This window comes from Cygnus olor, chromosome 2, assembly GCF_009769625.2.
Source record: "Cygnus olor isolate bCygOlo1 chromosome 2, bCygOlo1.pri.v2, whole genome shotgun sequence".
Taxonomy (NCBI): Eukaryota; Metazoa; Chordata; class Aves; order Anseriformes; family Anatidae; genus Cygnus; species Cygnus olor.
In genome coordinates, this window is record NC_049170.1 from 11,260,996 (window position 1) to 11,286,080 (window position 25,085).

Here is a 25,085-nt window from a genome sequence, read left to right on the forward strand (position 1 = left end):
GGCCACCAGAACTTCTCTGCCAAACTGCTTTCCGGCTGGTCAGCTCCCAGCCTGTCTGGGTACATGGGATTATTTCTTCCCAGGTGCAGGACTTTGCATTTCCCTTTCTCAAACTTCAGAAAATTCCTGTTTGCCCATTCCTCCAGCCTACTGAGGTCCCTCTGAATGGCAGTACCCCCATCTGGTGTGTCAATCACTCCTCCCAGATTGGTATCATCTGCAAATGTGGGAAGAGTGCACTCTTATCTCACCTTCAAGGTCATTAATTAAGCTATTAAGCAGTAGTGGAGCCAGTATTTATCCAGAGAACACCACTAGTGACTGGCGTCCAGCTAGACTCTGTGCTGCTGATCACAACCCTTTGAGCTCAGCAGTTTAGGTAGTTTTAGGTCCACCTCACTGTCTTCTTATCTAGTCTATACTTATCTAGTCTATACTTCACCAGTTTGGCAGTGAGGATGCTACGGGGGACACTGTCAGAAGCCATACTAAAATGAAGGCACAGAACATCCACTGCTCTTCCCTCAACCTCCAAGGTAGTCATCTTGTTGTAGCTATTAGGATAGTCATCATGGCTTGACCAACCTAACGAGGGAACTTCATAAGGTCACGCTTACTACTCCCAATTACCTCCTTGTCTTTCATATCTCCCAAAACAGTTTCCAGGATTATTTATTTCACCACTTTCTCAGATATCAAGGTGAGGTTGACTGGCCTGTAGTTTCCCAGATTTTCCTTCTTTCCATTCCCAAAGGCAGGAGTGACACTTGTTTTCAGAGAATCAAGAGTAGCTTCACAATGACATTGGCCTCAGCACTTGTGGGTGAATCCCATCATGTCCTACAGCCCTGTACATGTTCAGTTTGTTTAAACATTCCCTGTCCTAATCCCCTTTCACAGAGGGGTAGGTTTTCATTCCTCGAGACTTTCCCACTGGTCTCTGGGGCCTTGGATTCCTCAAGGCAAGTCTTACCAGTAAAGACCAAGGCAAAAAAAGACATTAAGTATTGTGGCCTCCCATGTCCTTTGTCACCCAGTCCTCTGCCTCATTCAGCAGTGGGCCCACATGCTCCCCACTCTTCCTTTTGCTACTTACAGGCCCACGGAAGCCCTTCTTGTTACCTTCACATTCTTTGCCAGATGCAATTCCAGATATGCTTTGGCTTTGCAACTCCACCCCTGTACACTTGGACAGTGTCTCCACATTTGTACAATTAATTTTTCCCATGTGTAGGTATTATAAGAGTTTACAACAGAATTCTTTTAAACAAGACAAAGCAAAGAACCAGCCATTTCTATTTTTCATTCCAATTCTCTAGTTTTCAGTTCTACTTACCCGATCTATAGCGCTCATCCCGTGACCCTGAGGACCTGCGACGGTGATATCGAGAGGAAGAGGACGGAGTAACAGGAGTTCGACGTTCTTGTGGTAATGCCTGGTCCACCCCTGCATTAATAAAAAAAATAAAAAATGTATCATCCTCATGGAATTCCAGAACCTTAACAGTGAGGAGGAGCTCAGACTACACTAGAAGTAGAAAATGACTATTCAGTGGCTAAACCAGGTCATGACAATTGATTAAACAGTACTTGCCACTGCTCAGCTTCTCTGGTGTGCTTATATCCCTGGTTCTCTAATAAGATAAGCTTTATCCAAGATCATACACTACATAAGAAGAGCACACAGCCTGTAAGTTTGGGGAGGATTTTTTTCCAAGCAGGTGACCTTTCAAGAAGTAATATTCAGGAAATATTTTAATATGCTAATAAAGGCAGATACTATTGCAATGGATCTGGAAGCTTTCCTGCAAAATGGTTAAAAACATTTCCTAAGATTTAGCCAGTGTGTATAATAAATGCTTCTCTAAAACCTCATCCAGTTAGATGGTATCAGTTGATGACAACACAATATTAACCTATGTATATTACATCATTGGTGGGAAGAGTACTATTCAATATCTATGGGCATTTTCAGCTACCAAGGGCCAGAAAGTAAGCAATGACTGTTCTAAAAACAGGCTGAAATAGTAATCTGTTCTGGCAAAACAATTAAAATAACTCAGCCTTATAATACATACCTGCAGCATCTCTGCATGCCAGGTCTAAAAAGCCAGTATGTAAGGTTCAAATTTTGTATTCATCCCTCTTCCTTAATTTTTTTAATAGGCACTTTCTTGAAGGATCCTTCAAAGATAGTAGTGCTATAACTGCAACAACATTCTTTATTCTCTATTCTGGTCTATTCTCCCACGTGCCTGGTGACAGGACGAGGGGGAATGGGCTAAAGTTGCGCCAGGGGAGGTTTAGGTGGGATATCAGGAAAAACTTCTTTACCGAAAGGCTTGTTAGGCATTGGAATGGGCTGCCCAGGGAAGTGGTTGAGTCGCCATCCCTGGAGGTCTTTAAAAGACATTTAGATGTTGAGCTTAGTGATATGGTTTAGTGAAGGACTTGTTAGTGTTAGATCAGAGGTTGGACTAGGTGATCTTGGAGGTCTCTTCCAACCTAGACGATTCTGTGATTCTGTGAACATATATAAACACCTCCAGAAACTAATTTTCCTTCACAACTTCCCGAGAAAAGTGAAGTGAGTTACTTAAGCAGGATAATTCAAACAAACAATAGGAAAAGAAAGCAAACATAAATTTGTAATAGTGGCATAATATGCACCCTGTTCTCTCACAGAAGAACCTGAGTAAACAAACACAGTAAGCTATGCTTACAGCGTAGGTCTAATAAAGCAGAGCATCAGGCACTATGATTCACAAAGAAAAAAAAATAACAAAAACAAAAACAAGAGATCATAAAGAAATGAAATTCATTCTTTTGCCTTTTATTTTTGGCTTATTATTTTTTGACTTTAAAAACCAGTTACACACCATGTGTTAACTGTAGGAACAGAAGTAAAAATGGCTTCTGCACTTAGGGTTGATGGTAGGAAAGATCTGTTAAAACTCATTAATTAAATTATTAATAATTAAGTTCAAATGAATGATTAAAAAATTGAAATTGGATTCAATAAAACAATGCTTGGAAAATATGTTTATATTTTTCTACTAAAACAATGTAAAAACTTTCCATTACTATTTCTGAATTGTTCAATGCTTGCTTATTGGGGTTGGATATGAGTTGGAAACAAGAATTTTTAGGTAGAATATAGACCAACAAAAATGTTACGTTGTTACGTTGACTTCAATGAATCTTAATTGTTTCAATGGACTATTTTAAAATCATTTTTTTAAAGTTGGCTTTGTACACTTATTTCTTTGTGATGCAGAAACAGAACTGAGAATACAGCTTTTCTAAAATCTTTAGGATATCAGAAATGTTAAGTCTGCCTTGATTCTGTGGAGAAATACCTGGTTGGCTAGAAAATGTACTTGGAGTAAAATCTCATAGATGCACAGAAGACAGAGTGAATCCATAAATTTTCTTTTACTCATACTGCAATTAATAATTCACACTCTTACTTCAAAGAAAATGTCTTCATTGAACTGCTCTGTCTCCATACTACAGTACTGTGTAATTTCACTACAGTAATCTGCAATTTCTCTCAAGTCTTTATATTCTTGAAAGTATGTGAATGTAACTTCTGAACACTGAAATAATCAGAAGAAATCTGTGGTGTTTTTTGTTTGTTTGTTTTGTTTTTGTTTTTTCTGAATTTTCTCCTCATTTGTACATGTAGTGTTTTTCTTTCTTTACTGGGTCACCCTGGAACCACAAATATAACACTAACAACAAACATTAAAATTATCAGTTAAACTAATCTTGATTGAAAATGTTCAGAAAATTATGCTTCAGTCTGTACAAGATTATAACCAAATCTCTGTCCTTATCCATATTGCCAATCTTTTTTTATGGCAATGAGATACTTTCTGAAAATCACATACACTTACAAAAATCCTGAAAAAACACAGCCAAATCATGCACCTAAAATTGTTACAGGGTTTTGGTGAAGAAAGCTGTGCCACAACTTCACGTGGCAAACTGCTCGTGTGGGGCAATGGCACGTGGACAAGAGCACGCAAAAATCCATTAGTTGCTGCTACTGAAGTACAGCATGACTATAGAGAAAAAGTGGATTAAATGCATCCTTCCAACAAGAAAGCTGCAGGCCTTAGAAACACTGAGGGGAATTAAATTGTGAGGAAAAGCACCAGGGAGATGCACAACTGTAGCAGGCAGACCTTTCAGGTAGACCTGTTGGACAAAGTACATTGAGGCCTTTGTTTTCCTTCTGCTGGCCATTTGGCTATGAGACACCCCAGTTGCCTCAGGCAGAGAACAAAGCCCTTTTGCGCCTCACAGAGAAGGCAGGGCATGCAGGGTAGGCGCAGGCTCTGGGCCTGGTACTGCAGCTGGCAGCAGGAAGCCGGCCGGCCGGCTAACACCACAGGCTGAGCCGCTCTGGGGTAGGCTCTTCCCTCCTCCAGCTCCCCACAGAGACTTGTCCTTACTACAGACACAGAAATCTCTCATCTAATCTTAAAATTCAGATACTTTACATTAGTTTACCTTCATCCTACTTTGTATGTATGTAGTATATTTTTAAGTGAGTCTCTTCTGATACGACCAGTGACAGGGAGTTAGTTTCCTTAACAGTTAGGAAAGAGACAGCCCCAACATCCTATGCTGGTATTCATTTAAGGCCACAGCAAACTACATGAGAGTAATAAATACCCTCTACTTTTGTGAGGTCTGGGGATCATTTGGTGACTTTACTTCCCACTTTCCCATAAATATAAAACCAGCAAATAAACCTCTAGCCAAACACAGAGCCAGACGTGTACTTGGTTCTCCGATTTACCCAAGTTAACTCTGCAGTGACAGGTAGAAGCTCTGCATTAGCCACCTGTGGGGAGACCTCTCTTTGTATTAAATTCCCTGACGTGAGAAAACACAGAGCATTTGGAGAGACAGTAAGAAACCTGGTGACAGCTCCTTACTGAAAGGGCTGGAGCAGGACTTGCCCAGCACCGCAGGGACCCGCACCTTCTCTGTCCTGCACCTGCACCCCCAATGGTGCAAGACAAGGTACGCAACAGCTAGAACCTACACGCTGCCGTTTCTGAGTGATAGGTAGGAGTGAAAGCCATACAGACTAATGAATACCATCAAGTCAGTAAAGTGTTGCCATAAATAGCGAAGCGGTGTTAACAGCAGAACTGTTCACCTCCATGAAGGCTCTGGCAATACAGTGCAGTAACAAGCATCCTTTTTTCACTTGGAATTCTGAACATAACTAAAACCCCCAAACTGATGGCTTTCACAGCCAGCACACAGGTTCCGTGAGTTAAGCGCTAATGCCTGTTGAAGTACAGCTTCAACGAAACGTGTTTGGGGATCAGTGGAAGTGGTGGCGTAATGGGCTTTGAGAATTCATACTTGGATCAATTCCTAAATTTAAGGAGGCAGCAGAGCAATGAATGACTTTCATTAAAGAAAGGACAGTGTCACTCCAGTGGCCTGTAGATAGACACAATCCCAGTCACTGTCAAACTAGCATCATTCTTAATAATGCCATAGTCCTCTGCAGCCTTGTGGATAGCAGGACTTTGAAAGGTAAGTATAATTAGCACCACTGAAAGAACCATTACTAGTTACGAAGAATTTCAGCAAAATATATAGTAAAAACACATGCCTGGAACACAGTTATTTTACATAAAAGGATGAGAAATCAGTGCTTTGTGCTCTTCACATTACACATAAGCATTAGAAGGTGCACTGGAGCTAACAGCCATACTTTTAATGTAAGTATTAGTTCATTTATCTAATGCCGCTAATGTGGGATTCAGCTTGCAGATTAAGACACCTATATTTAGGTGTCTACAAGACGGTGCTTAAGCTAAGCTCCCATTTTGAAAAAGAGACCTAGGCCAGGATACAGGACTCTAAACAGAGGTGTCCAATGTCTTTTTAGATGTAGAGTATGATACCTGCCTTGATCAGGATGGCTTGTGTCCCCTTTAAGTTGTTTTCTATGTGCTCACTGTGCAGATGCCTCTTCTACTTTAGGAAATCTTGAGCAGTATTAGACACTTATGTTCAGGCAACTCAGCGAGCCTAGGGGAGCTTAAAAAGCTGTGCAGGGGGTCAGCGGAGGTATCTGTCTGCTTTCGAATAAGCTGAACAGCTCTCTGGGTTTCATTAACTGAATTAACTGTGTCTCTTCACTTAAGAATGGGAGTTTAAACACCAGGTTCATAGGCAGACAGCTTAATGCAGATATATCAATCTGTAAATCCTAACATGCAAGCTGGATCCTATCTTTGCTGCATTTATCTAAAAATGCAAGAGCCACAGTAAAGCTATTTAAGTAATACCATTGCAAGCTGGACAATTTTATTTTTATGCACATGTAAGGCACAGAACTGTCAGCTGGAAACAGGCCTCATTCACCTCCTTCCTTCATTTTTTTGCCTTCATGTTTATGTTCCTCTCTTCCAGCCTTTACTGCTTTTGTAGTTGAATTGTGTTGCTGTGTTTCAGCAACGTGGCAATAACTGCATTGCCCTCTCCAACAGAGGACAATTGTTTCCTCAGTGACAGCTGCCAAGTTGCTTTGATACATCTCTTATTCCTATGACTGTGTCAAAAATTTGAATCTAAAAATGCTGAAATGTCTAATTGACAACAAATAGAAGGCATTCTTAGACACAGGCTACTTTCACTGTTCTAAAACTAAATTACAGTGTATGACCCCAGGAGAAAAAGCTGTAGAGTAAACCCAGCAACTCCAGGGCTGGTGGGAAGGAAGGCAAACAGTATTTGCAGTGCAGTTTTAAGAACAGTATTTACATTCAGTTCAAACTTCCCTGAGCTTCTATGCAATGGCTGCTGGCTCTGCTTTAGAAGCAAAGCCAAGGGATGAACACACCATATATTTTGTAAATAGGTTAAAAGTCACACCACGGAACTTGTTCATTAGCGTGGCACTTCACTCTTCCCACCGGATATAAGTAATAAATTCACTGGATCCAACCAGTCCAAAGGAGATTTAAAAGGTGATGCTCCTAACCAGACAACTAGGAAGGTGGAGCCACTTTTTGCTAGATAAACCTGGAGAAGATGGAATTTCTGATTAGGTATGTTTCATTAAAAATCTTTCTTTCACAGGTGATCTTTGACACTTATTCTTGCACTTGGTTCTAATTTCAGACAATGCACGTACTTCAAATGTATCTTCTTCTTTCCTTATTACAATCTTGAGCTTGCCTTTCATCATTTCCTTGTAAGTGTTAAGCCTTCAGTTCAAACTTAGCAGGGCTAAAAGAATCATAGAATCATACACAGAATGGTTTGGGTTGGAAGGGACCTTAAAGCCCACCTAGTTCCAACACCCCTGCCATGGGCAGGGACCCAGATCTGCCCAAAGCCCCAGCCAGGCCTCGAACACCTCTAGGGATAGGGCAGCCACAGCTTCTCTGTGCAACCTCTTCCAGTGCCTCACCACCCTCATAGTAAAGAATTTCTTCCTTATATCTAATCTAAAGCTACACTCTTCCATTTTAAAGCCATTACTCCTTGTTCTATCACTACATCCCTGATAAAGAACTTCTCCCCACCTTTCCCGCAGGCCCCCTTTAGGTACTGGAAGGCCGCAGTAAGATCTCCCTGGAGACTTCTCTTCTCCCGGCTTAACAACCCCAACTCCCTCTGTCTTTGTGGCAGAGGTGCTCCAACCCTTCTGATCATCTTCTCGGCCTCCCCTGGACTTGCTCTAACAACGTTTTCAATGTTTCTAATATTTTCCTTTTTTTCCTCAATCTCTTAGAGATGGTGGCCATCACATTACTGCTCCAATTCACTCACGATGTTTGATTTCCTTTTTTCTCTAGGTAGTCCCAAAGCTTCAGCGTTAGATTTGAAGGTTTTTTTAGGAGAATATAAAGAAAGAGACTACCTATCCCCACAGCAAACACATTCACCAATGTGCTGGCCAACTTACACTGCCAGCAGTTTAACATCCTTCTTTCAGCTTTCAACAAAACAGGGATTTGCAGCAGACCTGTCCATTCAGACAGTGTCGTGAATTCCAGCAGTTTTGTATTTTGACAGCTGCACCAAGCTCTTCACATGCCTCCATTTGCTCCTTCTCCTCTGTTCCAGCATACACAAGCTTTGTTTCAAGGACTGCAACGGTGCATTTCTTTTCTACCCACCATTGCTCACCTCTGATTGAACCATCTTCTCTTAGCCATTTGTCAGATTTTCAGACAAACATCTTGATGTCTAGTCCTATGTTCTTATGTTTCACAGATGCTCCCCATGCACACCAACAGATATTTAATTGAAATTCTTCAAATTCTTTAAAAAAGATTCTGACTCTGATCTGTACTAAAAATATCCTCCCTCCAAAAATCCATCATGCTGAGTGCTGAAACCACTACCAGCATCAACAGCTGATACACTAGCTGATTTCATCATGTACTCATTTCTTCCCTGACACCCATTCTTTGTCTCATTAACAGACAAATTCCTTCCTTTGAAGGAAGATACCTTTTTCTCTGTGTTTGAACAGGCTTTGATGTTATGAGGTCTTACTGCAGGATAGGAAACAGAGGTGCCATCATAAAACAAAGGCTGCTTAAAATAATAAATGGACTCTCAGTCAGCATGGCAAAAGCAAAGCAGTAACACAGCTTCCACAGATGGTACCAAGGGGTAATTCTCAGATGCTCTCAGAACGTCCCTTTTTAACCAAACTGGGCCCTGCGAGGCATCGACCAATTGAAACCAAAACACTTTCTAAAGCAAGACTTACTAAACTCTCATCTATATGCCATAGCTTCTCATCTGTAAAACATCTTCATGTTGTTTTCAAAAATGTGGCCATGAGTTGTACAATGCATACGCCTTGCAATGAGATAAATGTTCTTAGCCTGCATCTACACTTTGAAATGCTCCACCATGGTTATCCCTTGCTAAGATCTTTGTGAATTAGGAAGGCAGATGTGACAGGAATATTACCTATTGTTAATAAAGTGAATACATGAGGGATTTTTTTCAATTCTAGAATCAAGTTTTGTTTAAACATTTCCTTGCAATCTTTGCAATCCAAATAATGTTACAATCCAAACAATGTCTGTGGAAGAGAAAATGAAATAGTAATCGCCCAGTTTACTTTCAGTGCCCGAAGGGCTAGCAGCAGGAATAGTTGAAAGCAAATGGATGCGCACATATGCATGGAAAAGTATGCAAATGTATGCACACATTACAGATATACATAAATTTGTCACGTTGATAACAGAGGATACAGAAATTGGTTCCTGTAATTCTGTAGAAATTTGTTTCATGAGGTAAAGGCATCTTCTGTGGGAAGGTGTTATCTGCTCCGCACTGCATAGCTTGAAATTTCCTCCCTGCACCAGTGCTGTTGGGGCTCCGGCAGCAGGAGATCCAGTATTCTGTCTCTAGGCCTGCAAAAGGAGCAGCAGGTGCCTTTTAAGCGCTGCATCTCACAGGTTTATTAGCCATAATAAATAGAGCACTGGTGACTGGTCTACATGGTTACGCTACAAATAGAGCTACATTGGTGGTACCAGCGATGGGGAATTACAGAAAGTAATCCAGTGTAGACACAGCACTTGATTAAGAGAGAATGAACCACCCATGTCTAAGCTGTTAGAAGCAAAGCTTAATTGATAACAACATTGTCTCTCTGTTCTGTGAATGAATAATCAAATTTCCTGGCAAAAGACTGCAAGCAAATTGGGCAAAAACACAGCTTATACGGGATGCAGGTAATTTAGTTATTTTTCTTCTAGTGAGGGTTTCTCCTAATAGCACGCATGCAGCAGTCTGCATGTTATCGTACCCAGAACTGACTGATCTAATCAAGATAATCTTCAGAAAAGCATTCTGAAATGAATGCCTGTTTAAGTGGTTATTCTTTCAGCTCTCGGCTGTCAGGGCTCCTCTGCAGAGGCAGCAAGAGAAAGGTCACAGCACAAGAGAGATCAGGAAGCATGTGCAGATATAAAGGTCCAGATTCACTATTATTTTTAGATGTCTGACATACGGACACGCTAAGAAAAGAAAAATTACTCTGCGCACAGAACCTCTCCAGCTACAAACTGACATCCTGGAGAAAGCGCTTTGAGGAAACAAAGCTGTAATTTGGTCTCCCTAAGTTAAAGCAGGTGGGAATTTAATGGAAAAGAAAAAGGGGGCTCCCCCTATCCCTTCTCCCATTAACACTGCCAAATGCGGCATATCCGTTCCGGATTTCTGAATGTTCGACAGCCTGGCTGGAAGGGTACAAATGTCCTTTGCATATGTGCAGTCTGTGCAGCATCTGGATGTGTCAGACCTATTGTGCATGCACCGCGGAGCCAACTTGCAGATGTGCAGTGGCCCCAGCAAGTCCCCCATGTGTCAGGCTCACTGCGCATTTGCTGTGTAGCATATGTGACAACACACTCTCTGGGATTTTCTTGTCCAAAATAGAAACCCTAAGAGTGAACTCCCACATCACCTGATGGAGTATCAACCACATGGCTGCACATTTTCCCCTTTCGGATTAGGATTATACCAATTCCTGAAAAGTGCTCTCCCTTTCTAGTGTGATAGCATCCCAATAAGCACAACAAAAAGAACTCTGTTATATAGTTATATGTACGTGTTTTTATGTATGTATATAGCCAGTGCTTCTACTGCCTCTGTTTAGCACTGAAATGGCTTTATATAATTAATTCTGTTAAAACCGAAATTCCAGTTTAAATTTAATCATTTCCATTTTATGGAAAACTCAGGCGGAGGAAGATAACAATGTCAGACAGAGGGAACCTGACTTAGCGCAGCCCCACCACGTAAGAGGAGAAACACAAGCAACACAATCAGGTTTTGATGCAGATTTCCTCTAGAGTATAATAGCAAATTTGTTTGAAAATTAGAAGGGTATGGGTGTCTCAAAGGGATCATCTTTTCCCAGGTTTGTCTTACCCTGACAGAACAGCAAATCCCATGGTCCTTCTAGCCATCTTACACTGTGTCTGGGACGCCTTGTGGGAGCATGGACAAGCACACAGTGAAGGGCGCATGTGTCCACATGGCTGGCAAGAGAAAACCCATTGTCTTGGGGGCCTGTGAACCCTCTGGAGCCTTGCTACAAACTCAGGGAGTAGGAACAGACTGTCTGCCTGCCACCAGCCCCGGGACATCCCCAGAAGGCAAGATGAGTGTCTGCTGCAGGGCACAACTGCACTGGCACGGCTTGGGTCATGCCTCGCCTGTCTACGCTGTGGACATGTAGCCCTGCAGGAAGTTCTTCCACTGGTCTGCTCTACCAGCCTGATGCCTGCTCCTAGAACTTGGTCTGCTTCTGAAGGGCCTGGATGCAAGCTGAGTTTCAGCGCTGGTCTCTACTTGAAAATAGCATGGAATTAGGGGTGCTTAGACTTTTACAGCTTCCTCCTGATCCTGATGGGCTTGGACCTCTCCAGAGCTCTGTAAAAAGGCAGTGCCAAAAAGGGAATTAGAAACACATGCCTTCCTGTGTTTCAGCAGCTTACTGTACAGAACCTCTTCCAAAGGATCCATGGCATGGATGCTACACATTAACATGTTCATATGTTACTGAAATTGATGATTCCTTCTCCTTGTCACCCCTCTCTCAGGCAGACAACAGGCGGTTACAGCCTCCCAGATACGGCTGTCCTGCCTTGTCACGGGCAGCTCCTCGTCTACCTTACTGATGCAGGTGTCTACCAGAGGCTTCCAGATGAGGCACACTTACAGACAGGTACGGACTGGAAAAGATGCATTCGTGGTGCTCACCAAAACGAAAATAAAAGAGAGGCCGGTTTCCTGCCGTGCTGGCTGCTCTCTCTCTAGCGGCCGCTTCCCGGATGTCACAGACACCAATGTTGGCAGTGCGGAGCATTCTTCTGGCAGCTCCTTCACTGTGTTGCAGTCTACACCGTACTGCGGCAGCTCCATTCGCTGCTGTAACAAGTTGAAAAAAACTAATTAATTCACGTTTAGTTTTTTTACATTTGTTACAGCAACGAATGGAGCTGCTGCCCCCATGCAGTACAGCACACACGCACACGCACGCACAGACACTACAGGACACTCACGGAGCCAATGGGGTCAATGTTCCACTCTGCCAACATTGGCGTTAGTAATGTTAGCAAAGGTGCAGCGAGAGGACTGGGTGTCCAAACAGAGGGGAACTGCCTTTGGATTTCCTTTAGTTTCTTGCGTGCAGTCACAGAATGAAAATCCCAGCCCTTCCCCGATGCCTTCGATCCCAGCAGAAGAGCTGTGCCCATTTCCATACTGTTTGAAAATCTCTCTAAAACTTCTCTTCCTCTTTAATAGCAAGATCTAAGACCAAAGCTTGTAAGTTCTTGCAGTTCCCCATGAAAACAGATTACAACAAAGAATCAAATGACTAATTTGGTCATCTGCGTGATTGCTCAGGTATTAATAGAGGCTTATAGAAGGCAGCCTCTGTTTTGCTATCCTAATTCTTCTTAGAAAGGATTCATCTCTCCCTTCCTGGTGAGCAGGGACCTCAAGCCATTCGGGTGAGTGTCTTAGAAGGAAAATACCAAATTGCACTGTTTCAGGTTTTGTCCAGAAGGTAACACAACAAAACAAACAAAAACTACAAAGACAGCAAAGACCAAGCACAAATAGTATCAGCTTCTGGAGGAAAATACTTAAATACAGTAGAAGCTAATGTCTTTAGCCATCAGCTAAATGATTGAGCTTGATGGATGTGCAAGAAAACAGCAGACAGTATTTCAAAATTCCTTTCCTCTCCATCCTATCATAATCTTCTTTCACTCATCCATGCCCTATATTCCCAGTGCAGGATTTCCTGGGAACTGGTAGAGGGGGAAACATTCACCTTGTTTCTTCCCACCTTTGAAATAGCACTAGATCAGCTACGTCCTCAGTCTTGACCTCTTCAGATTATTGAATGGATCCCACTATAGGACTGACTTCCGTAGATCTCTCTGGAGAGATCCTTTCCTTTACGCTGGAAAGCTTTAGTATCACACTAGAGACCTTGAAAGATAAACCTTGGAGGGTTCTCCACCTTCTCTCTTTCATCATTACATGCATGATGAATCCCCAGCAGTCTGAGACAAGGCTACAGTTTGACCAAAAGACTACGACCTCTCTGGACAAAGTTGTATTTCCTTCTGTGAAGAAAAAAAGGTAAAACTAACTGTACAAACAAATACTGGTACCAACCACACCACTGTGTGGAGGATTACAAGGAGGTAACGCTCTCCTCATAACACAGTTTATCTAAGTATATATCATGAGAACATACTGTGAAGACCATATGTCTGATAGTTTGGTCAGACCAACAAGTACCCAGAAATCTAATAATTGCATCTCTGGGATTGTAGCTTTGTTGATTTGATTAGTTTCTTTCTGTTATGGCTCACAGTGGTTAAGAAACTACACAGTCACCCTCAAATCAGGCATTACTACTTCAGAAAAAAAGATGTGTCTGTAACACCCATCTCTTTTGTGGAATTTCCATCAGTGGAGAAGACCAAGTGAAATCCAAAGGCACCAAAATACCATTCTGCTATGGAGCTAGCTAATATATATATACCTGAAGAAGAGAAAACAAGGCAGTACCTCTACACACAGGTAGTTTAAATAGAAAACTATCAACACCATAAAGGAAGAATTTTGTAAAAGAAAAAGTGAACTAGTTCCCAGGCCTGCAATAAAAACAGGGCTCAGAGGACTGCCAAGTGCAAGTGGAGCCTCCATAAGGTTAGTGAGTCTGCACAAGAGTGTGTGACACGCTCCAGTGGGACCAACACAAAATAGAGGCCTACAATTATACATAAAACCAAATATTCAGCTTCATGATTCTGTGCCTCTAAAGCATGAACTCTAAAGAGTTCTTTTCTTGTTTCTGATATAAACATATTGGAAATAACTTCAATGAAGCAATAAATTATTTGACATTCAGTTTAGTTTGAAGACTTTCCTACACTTTTTGGGCAAGTACATGCAACCCATCCCTGAATACAGAGACCAACTGTCTATAAAGGATCCATTGCTTATTCGCAATAGGACAAGCTGAAGTGCAGGGATGTTGCTGGTCTCTCTAGTGTCTTCAAAACAGAGATCTGGGCAGGAAACCCAGAAATGGAGGAAGGCACAAAGCTATAAGGTCCTCTTCTTCCACTCTTGTGGATACATCTCTTTAGAAAGCTTTACATGGCCTAGGTCTTAATGCGCTAGGACACCACATTGTCTTCTGTAGTTTTGCGTTACTTCTAATAAACAATGCCTCTCTAACGAGCCTAGCCTGATGTTATTTTCCAGACATGACTGCCAAACCCATAGCAACGTATGTAAAAAATGTACACACACATCAAAGCGGACATATATGTATGTAAATATACATTAAATGGATGGAATAAGCTTTTTCTGCATAACAATGGCTTTGTTTCTGTCACATAAATTTCTTCAGAGATGCAGATTTTTATTGTGGCAACTATCAGTATGCTTGACATCTTCATATATCGCAAGCACAGATAAACATACCAGGAGGTTGTGGCAGGTAGGCCCCAATTAATTTTGATCTCTTCTTTTCATATCCCTTCTGTGTGATGTCACCTGCCAAGAAAAGAAAAGGAAAATCAATAAGACGTGGATAAAGTCAGAGTCTAGCTTCTTCATGGCTGCACCAACAGCTTAGCCACCACTGCACTGTTCGTCTGTCTTGACAATTATAGCGAACAAATGAAAGCACAGTATGATCGTTCTACCCAGAAAAAACTCATTTACGCCAGAACCCTTCTGACAAGTAAATACCCAGCCTTGATTTATTCCAGCACTGGAGTCCAGCAGCAGAGTTTTAAAACCATTTTGATATGCTGTCACACAAGCTTTGAAAAGCTACAATGACCTTCATTAGGTTAATAAACAATGGATTATATGGAGTGCGTGGGCCCATGGTGGCTGGCAAAACACATTGCTGATTAGCATTTTTTGTCATTAATGGGATTTTCCTAATCAAGCATGTAAGGCACACAAGATTTGAAACTGCTGCTCTATCATTTCCGCAGTATAAATGTTTAGCCCACTTCTAAGCAGCAATGAGAGCAACAGAAGCATAACAAAACAAATCTACCAAAGATCCACTAGAAAATGGTAGCATAAAGACTTCTGTCTGACTTGCCAACAGAACCTCTAAGAAACCTTGAAGGCAAATGTTTGGATTTCTTACTTTCTATTAATATGACCCTTCACTGTGTTTGCAGTTTCTTCAGGTAACTTTTTTTGTATAATGTAAGGATTAAAAAATATTTTTCTGTTAACTTTTTTCTAGAAGAAAGTGATGGATACTTAAATAAATAGAACAAAACATATACTTTTAGTCTTACTAGAGTTCAGGAAAGGCCTGATCATTGGCTACAGTCCTGGCTCTGGAGCTCAAGACCTGTAGCAAGCAGTTAAAATACGTGTTCAAATGTAATTCAGATATCCAGATTCTTCTTTCCAAATGCATGAGTGCATGTGCACACACATATGTGTAAATATTAAATTCAATACAATCTACTCTGGATGCTAAAAAATTAGATGGGTTTTAAAATTATGAGATTTTAAAAATAACAACATATTCCCTGCCCTTTCTGTGAGCGTATCCGTTTTTGTGAAACTTAACATGCAGTTAAAGTTACAGCACCAGACTTGTACATTTGTAAAAAGTTGAGAGCTTAGGAGGGGAGAAACCACGAAAAGAAGTGGAGCTTTGGCAGTAACGTCCAGGCAGACACAGCAATGTGTGGCTGCTCAGGCTCTCCCAACCCAGTGTTCAACCTTCACCTAAGGAGGCCATTGCTAAGAGGACTGCATACTCATTTCCATCCCAGCCACTCTGTTCTGGATGCCAAATTAGCAAATGTATAGAGAAAGCTTTCTGTGGGTTGGCCTGAAGTCGCTAACTAAATCTAAACACCTTCAAATGGTAGCAGTTGTTCCTCGATGAAAGATCCCTTCTGGGGGATGGTTCCAACAAGCAAGAAGGAGGCAAGAGTCTCCCAGCCTCTCTGCCAGTGTCCCGAGCCAACCTCTCACCCCTCATCAAAAAACAGCGTTTAAAATAACACCTACCCTGTTCGCCACCATATCTCAAACTGCTCTGCAATAGAAGTCAGCTAAAATATCTGTGCTTTTAAATGAGGAAAGTGAGAGTGAAGCACCTCAGACGATAACTGTCCCATATTTACCCAAAGAAGAAGTGGTAGACTTGGCAAGAGGACCTATGTTTTTAAAGTTCAAACCCACTGTCTCTTTAAGCACAATTATTCCCTTCTTGAACATTTCTGGCATATGTTCTAACCAGTGAAACAAGCTCCCTCTCCATTATAATCTTCAGCTTCTCACAAAACAGACAGTAACTATAGATACCACTTCATTAAAATGTTGTCATTAAAAATGTGTTTATTTCTACCTGAAAATTATAAAATATGAACAATTTTTTCTTTTCAAGTTTTGCTAAACAAATTACCATTCATTTCCTGTGCTCATCAATACTGAATGCTTATGTATTTCGGGCACATCTTAATTTGAATAAAAATCTGTTATTATTATTTTATGATTGCTTTTAAAGGAGCAGAGATACCCTAAGGAGAATTACAGCTCCGTTTGAGTATGTACAGGGTGGCAATGCCATTTTAAACACAAAGCTATTAACAATAGGTGCTCGACTATTGCTTAGTCTTCCACACACATGGTAGTACATACACATGCAAATCGATAGCTTTCTATAATCGTGTGCATCATTGCCCTGGCAACCAAAGCTAAAAAAACACGTGAAAGCAAAATACAAAATCAAGATAGAAGGAAGTCTACTGCATCGTATAGTCTGAGGCAGTACACAAGACCACTTTGTCAAGATTGCACTTTGTATTTTTTAGGTAGACTGACTTCATAATGTACACAGTAACTGATTAACCATTAAAATATTATCAATATATATATAAAACTAATGTATTTCAAAGCTATCTTGAATTCACTGTGAAAGCTCTTCATATATACTGAACACAGATCACCAAAAGTTAACTTAGCTTAAATTGTGCTCTTATAAATTGTTACTCACCCAGTTTTCTATACAGAGTATTAACACCCTTGGTCTACATCCTCCATTCCTTTGCAAATTTATGCAATAATTTTACCTCTATCATATGAGAAGTATTACCCTTTTTAGTTAGGCTCACCAAGCTCATGTTCTTCCACAGTATCGTATCATATGAATTCAGGCTTCGTTCTTGGAGAATTTGAATGGGATTACATGGACTAGAGTTCCTTGCCATAAAAATACAAGATGTACAATACCTTCCCATTTGTAATTAACTCTTCTTTTCTCAAAAAGCCAGTGGCCCCTCAGGACTTTGCTGCATGCTTGCAAAGTCTCTCTCCAAAGAAAGAAGGCAACAGCATCTCATCCCCAATGTCTTAACATTCCTCCCATGAGCAGGGAGTACCTGTAGGTTATTTTATTTACTACTGGAACGAACTCTTCAGAGGTCTGTAGACCTCCTCATTACACCAGCACTCTCTAGCATTCTTCCCATGGCACCTTCACCTGCGTTTGCGTGGCATCTCCAAGCCACGTGGCAGTGCCCAACAGAACGTTGTGGAGAGGCATGCCAGTAGTATGAGCAGGAGACGAGACTGGCAGCAGGTTGAAGGGAAAAGGCCAGGTCAGGGATGGAGGCAGGACGAGAAAACTCCAGCGTTAAGGAAGTGCAGGGGCTGAAGGAGCATGTGGCTGCAGGGAGCTCTGGGGATGGCTCTCCCTGAGACAAGAAAACCCCTAATTTCTGGAAATTTAGCAGCTGCCCTCAGCCCTCTGCTCTGCCTGCCTCCTTCCTTGGCTCTCGCCTCCCTTCAGGCCCTGGCTCTGCTCCCGAGTCCCCTGCCCTGCTCTGCTTCTTCTCAGCTCCATCCCACGGCCTGTCCCCGGGCCCTCTCCCCTCCTCGCTCCCTTCCTCCCAGGCTGCGTTCACCTCAGTGCACCCAAGGCCTTCGGCCTCCTGTTCACATCAGCATTTTCCAGGTTCTTTCTCAGGACATGCTGCTCTCCTCCTCCTCACCTGCACTGGTGATCTGTCAGGTTTCTGCCATAGGAGGGGCACAGACCCTGGGGCAGGAGCCGGAGAGGAGCACAAGCCTGGGAGGAAGCTGCTGGGGCAGGCCTGAGCTCCTCACCAGTAACCGGGTAGTACATTTTAACCTGGATTTTTTTTCCCCATCCATATTTCAAACTGACTGCCAGGGACTACTGAACAACGGGCACGCAGCACACCGACCCCAATCCACAGAACGAGTTCATTTGTTACTTCAAATCTTCCAGAGTCTTTTCAGGCACAATGGGAAAAAACGCCAGTTTTGAAATGCAAGGGGCAGCACAAATGGAAGGCCAGCCAGCCCGCCAAGGAAGAAGATTGCCCGGTCGAGCTGAATACAGAACCAAGGTTTTGTCACTCCATAATCCTATTCCCACCTCTTTATTTGTGGTTTGTGCCCCGGCACAAATTGCAGATGGCAAAGCTCTCCTACACGGGCACTCACTGATAACAAGTATTTTGTAGCTATATTTAGCAAAGCTGCGCTCTATTGTAAGTTCACTCGACTATGCTCCCCACAACGGTTACTGTTTGCATGATACTCTCCATTTTCTTGGAAAATTTACGATATTTACTCTTTCCTTCAACACTGTTAGATTTCTGCCCTTTACAAAGATGACCAGGCACAGCTGGGGGAGGCGGATAGAGGACGGTAAGGACCGCACACCGTCATCACCAGCGAGGAAGGAGCTTCAGGCAGCACAGAGATACTCAGGGTATTCCACACTGCACGAGGCATTCTCAGGAGTAAGATGTGCGCATAAACGATGAAGTTCCTCCCATTATCCTGTCCCCCCTCCTGGCTCCTCAATGAGGCAGCTGCCTCTGTTTACACTGCATGTCCTAGACTATAGACTGATCATGGAATTACAGCTTAAAATGAAAATAATAAAAATGTGCACATCAGGTAATCGGCAAAATATTGACTTTTTAATATTTGCTGGGGTAGCAAACATTTCATTAAACATGAAAATACTTCCACGAGAAACATATCTATATATTAACATCCTTCTTTAAAGTTTTTTAATGTTAAAAGCTGACAGCAGCTAGAAACACTCTCAACATCGACAAATAAGATGCTACAATACTTCCAAGAAAGTAGACTGCCTAAAGTAAATAGTATAGATATATACTACTAGATATAGTATGAACGTTTCCTTTTCAATTGAAAGGTTTATTAGTTGATCTGTTGTCACTTCCTGAACACAAACATGTCCAGTCTTGATGGACTGTTACCAGGATATACAAAGTAAATTTATTCAAGCAAAAGATAATTGCATTATACTGAAGGAGAAAGAAAATAATAATAATAATCACCTAAACCTTTCCTTTTTCCAGAAAGGTGCCAGTGCTTATTACCATTCTCAGTCTTTTTGGACGCAGCACAGGTGAAAAGCAAATGATAAAAACAGGAACCACAATCACCTTGTTATTGCAGTGAACACTCAATTTAATGTTCAGTGATCTCAAAGCCTGACTGATGCTGACGGTTTCCACTACACACGCATGTTTTGAAATGAAATTTCAGACTGGGACTTTGAATTACTTTCAGGCACTTATGAAAAATCTGCCACAGGAAATAATGCAATCAATAATGCCTCTCCAATACACCGACTGAAACAGGTCGTTGGTGAGCGCCTTTCCTGAGCCCATGATTTTCTGCCCTCTAAAGATTCAATTTTCTGTAAGACTTGTTTATTGCTGATGACTCAAGTTCAGTGTCAGCATCTTGGCAAGAGGGATTTGAATGAAACAAAGCTCCTCATAAAGAGAACTGTGACTCATTTACTTCTCCCACTCATGATGCAGTCTCCCTGTCTGGTCTCCCAAAAATATGCCCAGAGACAAAGGATTTCATTTTGGATGGTGGAAGTATAGAGATATAAAAACTGCACAAATCTATTTCATGCAACTTGTACATGAACACAAAAACACGTACGTCAGAAACTGTTTTCTTCTCCAATATCTTTTTTAAAAGATGCTCAACCTCACTCACAGCTTAAAAAAAAATCAGAATTATGGGGAAAAAAACATCAATCTATAGCACTGGTCAGGTAAATTAATGGCATTTGCATGTTTTCATTGCAAGCAGTACCATAAATTACACTCCTGCTCAAATGTCTTTAAGGGGAATACACTATAGCTTAAAGGTTTCAATGATAATTTCACCCACATATAGCTGAATTCTCTCTTTCCCCAAGGATACATTTTGTTCCTGTATGTTGCAAGCAAAGCAGAAAATGGCTGAATTTCAATGACAGATAAGGAAGGGTGTCTCGTGTACTTTATAGCTTATGTTTTCTGAAGTGGCTGCTAATTCAGGAAAAAATGTTTAAACAGATTACTCCATTAACAGACACAATAAACCATATTAGCACTGCGAAAATAACACAGAAACAAGGTATTTTCAATTTCAAAAGTATTCCTGTTCAAAATAAGTACTTTCTTCCCATTCTGTGGATATACAAATTAAATATCTGCCATATAATCTATCCGGTCTTAGTTTTAATTTGAATTTGACATTATTAAACAAGGAAGACAGTAGTAAATCATTTTACATAGAACATATTTTTTTTTAGTATGTCCACCTTGAATCCCCAAAGATCCCTTAATCACCTTCCCCACTTACTTTCTGGTCTCAAAGTCTTCAGCACATTTTTCCAATACCCAAAATACGCCTCGACTTCAGAAGAAAGAAAAAACCACCACCGCCACCAACAAAAAAGCTCCAAAAAGAACCCCTAAAAACCCAATTCAATCCAACGAAAACAACCCCGCTGGATTTTTTTCACTCCAACCCTCTGCTCTTCTGCCAACCCAGCCGCAAGCACAGATTGCCAGCGGCATGGCACGCCGCCAGAGACCTGGAGGCCTCGCTGGAGACCCCGTCTCTTCGGAGGCCACAAGTGTGTGGTCCCCAGCCTCCGCCGAGCTCCCCAAGAATGGCATATTTGTGCAGCACGACTTTTATGGCCTGGATTATTGTAAAGTAAACAGAGACCGGTCTAACAGTGAAGGTTTCCATTCTCAGTGTCAGAGTTTATTTCATTATTTAAAGCTTTAACGAACACTTTATATAATGAAAGCAATCCTTGCCATTTTTGGAATTTTATGGCTGTTGGGACCCTTCATAATGTTGTTTTCCTTCCTTTATTGCTTTATAAGGCTTATAGGGCACCCTTGAAGTGTATATCCTTTCTGCAGCTGCTGGAAGCTCATCTTTCATCTCTCCACTCGCTTTCCTGTTGCCTATGAGGTACTTGCCTGTTCTAGTTATTCTCCCTGCCTCTAACACAAACCTTGCAGAGTCAGATCTTGCTGAAGATGAAAATAAAATACAGTTCGGAAAAGTACGCCTAAGGAAACATTCCTGATAAATGTTATTTAATAGACAGGCTTTGTATTTCAAGTTAGAAATGTTCCCTGAAGAAAGATAATTACAGCAGTAATTCCACTTATCGTTATTTAGAATTTACAGTTCAGAGAGAATCAGCCATTTCCATACCGAGTGTGCAGCACTGTGCTGCGTACTTCACAAATCTCTGTCCTGATTCTTTCCCAGCCCTGAAAACGTCTTGGGGGAAAAAAAAATACACAGGAGGAGGAGGAGAAGGAGGAATACTAAAGGAGGAACACATAATAGCTATATGAAAAAAAATAGCAAATACATTATCTGAACCAGCCTGCAAGTATACTTCCTCCTCTGTTCAGATGAATACAGCCAGGCTTTCCAAAAGGGAAAACCTGCAATATCAAAGTAAAATGCTATAATTTATTAATAAGTAAATTTCTTTTTTTGCTACATCTCTAGGAAGCAGCCTATGAAAATAACCCTCCTGCTTATGAGCTTGTATTTTAAGCTATTTATTTTTTCACTACTTTGACCATTCTTAAGTTTAACCAAAAAGTCCAAATGGATTTATCTTTGGAAGAGAATGCAAATCTTTTAAAAAGCAACAGATTTCTAAACCTGTCATCCACAAATTTGCTTCCAGTATTTTAATGCAACAAAGTATGACTTCTGAATATGCTGGGAAAAATATATATATAAATTATTTTAAAATTATTTTTAAAATTAATTAAAAAATAATTTAAAAAATTATATATATATATATATATATAACCTGATATATTACAACTTTCTCCTTTCTGATTTGGGTTCACCATATAGCTTTTGCATTTGAGATTAGTTAACGCTAATCAATAATAGAAGTGTTTCAGCAATAATAAAAATCACTTTATTTTTTCCTACTGAGGGTTAAAGACATTATGGTGATTTAAAAATAGGTATTTACAGCAGTTGTACTATCGTATTAGTATACCAAAATGTCCAAATCTCTTCCCACAGTTTTTGTAATTATAGAACCTCTTCTGGGCAAAAAAACCCTTCATGCAAATACAAATTTCCACGTACTTTGACAGCTGGACGCAAATGCAGAAATGCACAGATTTCTTAACTACCACTGGGAAACTGAAGTAGGAACAGTCCTTTTCAAACTATTAGAAGACCGCTAATGGTTGTGGAAGAAAATTGAGGAGTTGTAAGTAGTTGTGAGCAGGGACTTGAATTACCATAACGAGTGACCCAAACAGCTTGAAAAACGCATCACTGGGGAGATCATCAAACTCAATAGTCTGGTCTACTATTTCAGCACACCATGTTTTGTTTTATGACACAACGTGATTTTGAAGAATTAAAAGAAACTATCATTTATAAAGCAAAACCAAATGTTTTCCATTTCAATATTCACTTTTTCTTTTTTCTGTTGAAAAGCTCCAAAAGTCCAAGTGTAATAATGTGAACCATGTTATATGGTGTTCTAGAAAACCTCCCTAGATCTACAAGGTCCAGCTAGCAACTCACCTAATAATCTAATCCACACCCATTTTACCACAATTCCAACTATTATGTTATGTTATGTTATGTTGTTTTGACAGTCAACAGTAACTCAATTTTTTTTCAAGTTTCCGAGCAAGAGTAGACCAACTTTGATTTCTTTAAAAAAAATTAAAAAATTTAAAAAAATGTGAAGTACAGAAACACATTAATTTTCAAAGAATAAAAAAACCTGAGAGACCTCCTCAGACACTCAATCCAACATCCTGCTATGCAAGAACAGCAGAGATCAAAGTCAGCAGCCTTGCTCTTAGCGGAGAGCATCTAGTGACAACATTAAACAGTCGCTTACATCTTCTCTTTTGGTCTCAGCAGATTTTTAACTATTCTGGGCAAAACAAAACTGCCTTATTTAGAGATTTAAGTCCCCTTCTCAGAGTGCCATCTGAGACACAGTTATCTAAGGATTTACTTAAAGGGTGAGATGTTGGTTCAAATCTCCTCTGGAGGAGGAAGCAAGTTTAGTTTTATGTGCTTTAACATCTAGAATAATAAATAAAGGCATTTGCTTCAGTGCTATTTTGTGAGACAGGCTGGAGACAGTCCAAAGTATAGAGTAAGTCATCTACATTTCCCCAAACCACACTTCTTTCTAAAGTATTTCTTCTTGGCTTATGTTCTTGCTAAGATGTCTGTGATGGACCCTAATGTTATTTTACTTGGGAACATGGGTTTCACTAAGCAGCAGAGCACTTACAACTTAGATGGTGCAGGAATTAACATTCAGGTGCATGTTCTAGATCTAATCAATATTTTCTAGACCCACATCCCACAGTCCAAAGAACCCAGGACAGTTATAAATTTGTGTTACTCTTCTACCTCTCATGCAGTTGAGAAGTAATTCAGATATTACTGCTAGACAAAGAAAATGCCACTCTCAGAAATTTCTGAACTGTAGAAATGCAGAACATGCATATTTATGCTCACTTTTCTGGGCAATTAGTTTATAATTTTGTTCCTCAGAACTTCAGTTTAGCACAGCATTAGACACTGGCTCTGAAGCAGATCACCTGAATTATTACTTCTGTCCCAGTGCCGGTCAGTGACAGGCTGCTGGAAGGGGAGGCAGAACAGGGAGGCTGCAGGAGGAATATATGGGGTAACATCAAAGCAACACCTTCACTGAAGAAGCATCGTGGAGGGATGGGTTATTCATAAACCTCTTTGCTCACTTTCACTTGAGGAAATGCTGACCTCCCTTCTGATCCTTCAGAAGGTCTTAAAAGGTGTCAGACAGGCACAGGGAAACTTCTGGGACACTAAGTCCAGTCCCCTGTATTGCAGGAGAGCATGTCAAACCCTCTCATAAAATAATTTAGCTCCAACTTTTTCTTCCAGCCTGTTATAGCACCTTCTTTACCTTTTTTTTTTTTTTTTTGGGGGGGGGGGTATAATTCATTCAGATAGTTCTGTAAGAATTATCTGACTATCTTTCCCATTGATTTGAGTGCAAGTAGCTTTTGCACCTCTAGTTTACAGAAATTTCAAGGCACTTCTACAAGCCAGATGATGATCTTTTGAAACTGCAAACCCCAACTATAGCTCTACTTCAATTGTTTGACTATTATATTAAAATAATCAGGTAAAATGAGATCATTTTTTACAGCCATGAGTTCTTCATGATTCACAGAATCACAGAATGGTTGAGGTTGGAAGGGACCTCTGGAGACCCGACCTCCTGACGGCTAGCCTTGGCAGTGAAGACTGAAGTAAAGAAGGCATTCAGTATCTCTGTCTTCTCTTCATCCTCTTTTGCCAGGGTCCCTGACCTCTTCAGTAGCGGGTACCCATTTTCCTTAGTTTTCCTTTTGTTATTTGAAGAAGCCCTTCTTGTTATCCTCAACATCCCTAGCCAAATGTAATTCCAAATGGGCCTTGGCTTTCCTTTCCACATTTCCGCATACTCTGACAATGTCCCATTCATTCCAAGTGGCCTGTCCCTGCTTCCACCTCCTGTACACCTCCTGCTTAAGTTTAAATTTTGTCAGGAGTTTCTTGTTCGTCCATGCAGGTCCCCTGTCCCCTTTGCTCAATTTCTTGCCCATAGGGATGCACCGTTCCTG

The 25,085-nt window shown here is 41.0% G+C and overlaps 1 protein-coding gene across 4 annotated transcripts in view; it reads right to left on the minus strand.

Moving 5' to 3' along the window:
- Nucleotides 1-25,085, minus strand: part of DIP2C (disco interacting protein 2 homolog C) — a 316,217-nt gene that overhangs the window by 131,328 nt on the left and 159,804 nt on the right. For 2 of the 4 annotated variants that reach the window (XM_040546125.1, XM_040546126.1), the window contains exons 2-4: nt 14,536-14,607; nt 11,782-11,949; nt 1,337-1,447 (exon numbers count right to left, since the gene is read on the minus strand). In XM_040546125.1, the coding sequence (XP_040402059.1) occupies nt 1,337-1,447; nt 11,782-11,949; nt 14,536-14,607 (351 nt within the window). The remainder of the gene's footprint in view (nt 1-1,336; nt 1,448-11,781; nt 11,950-14,535; nt 14,608-25,085) is intronic. The other 2 variants (XM_040546127.1, XM_040546128.1) reach the window with 1 other exon arrangement.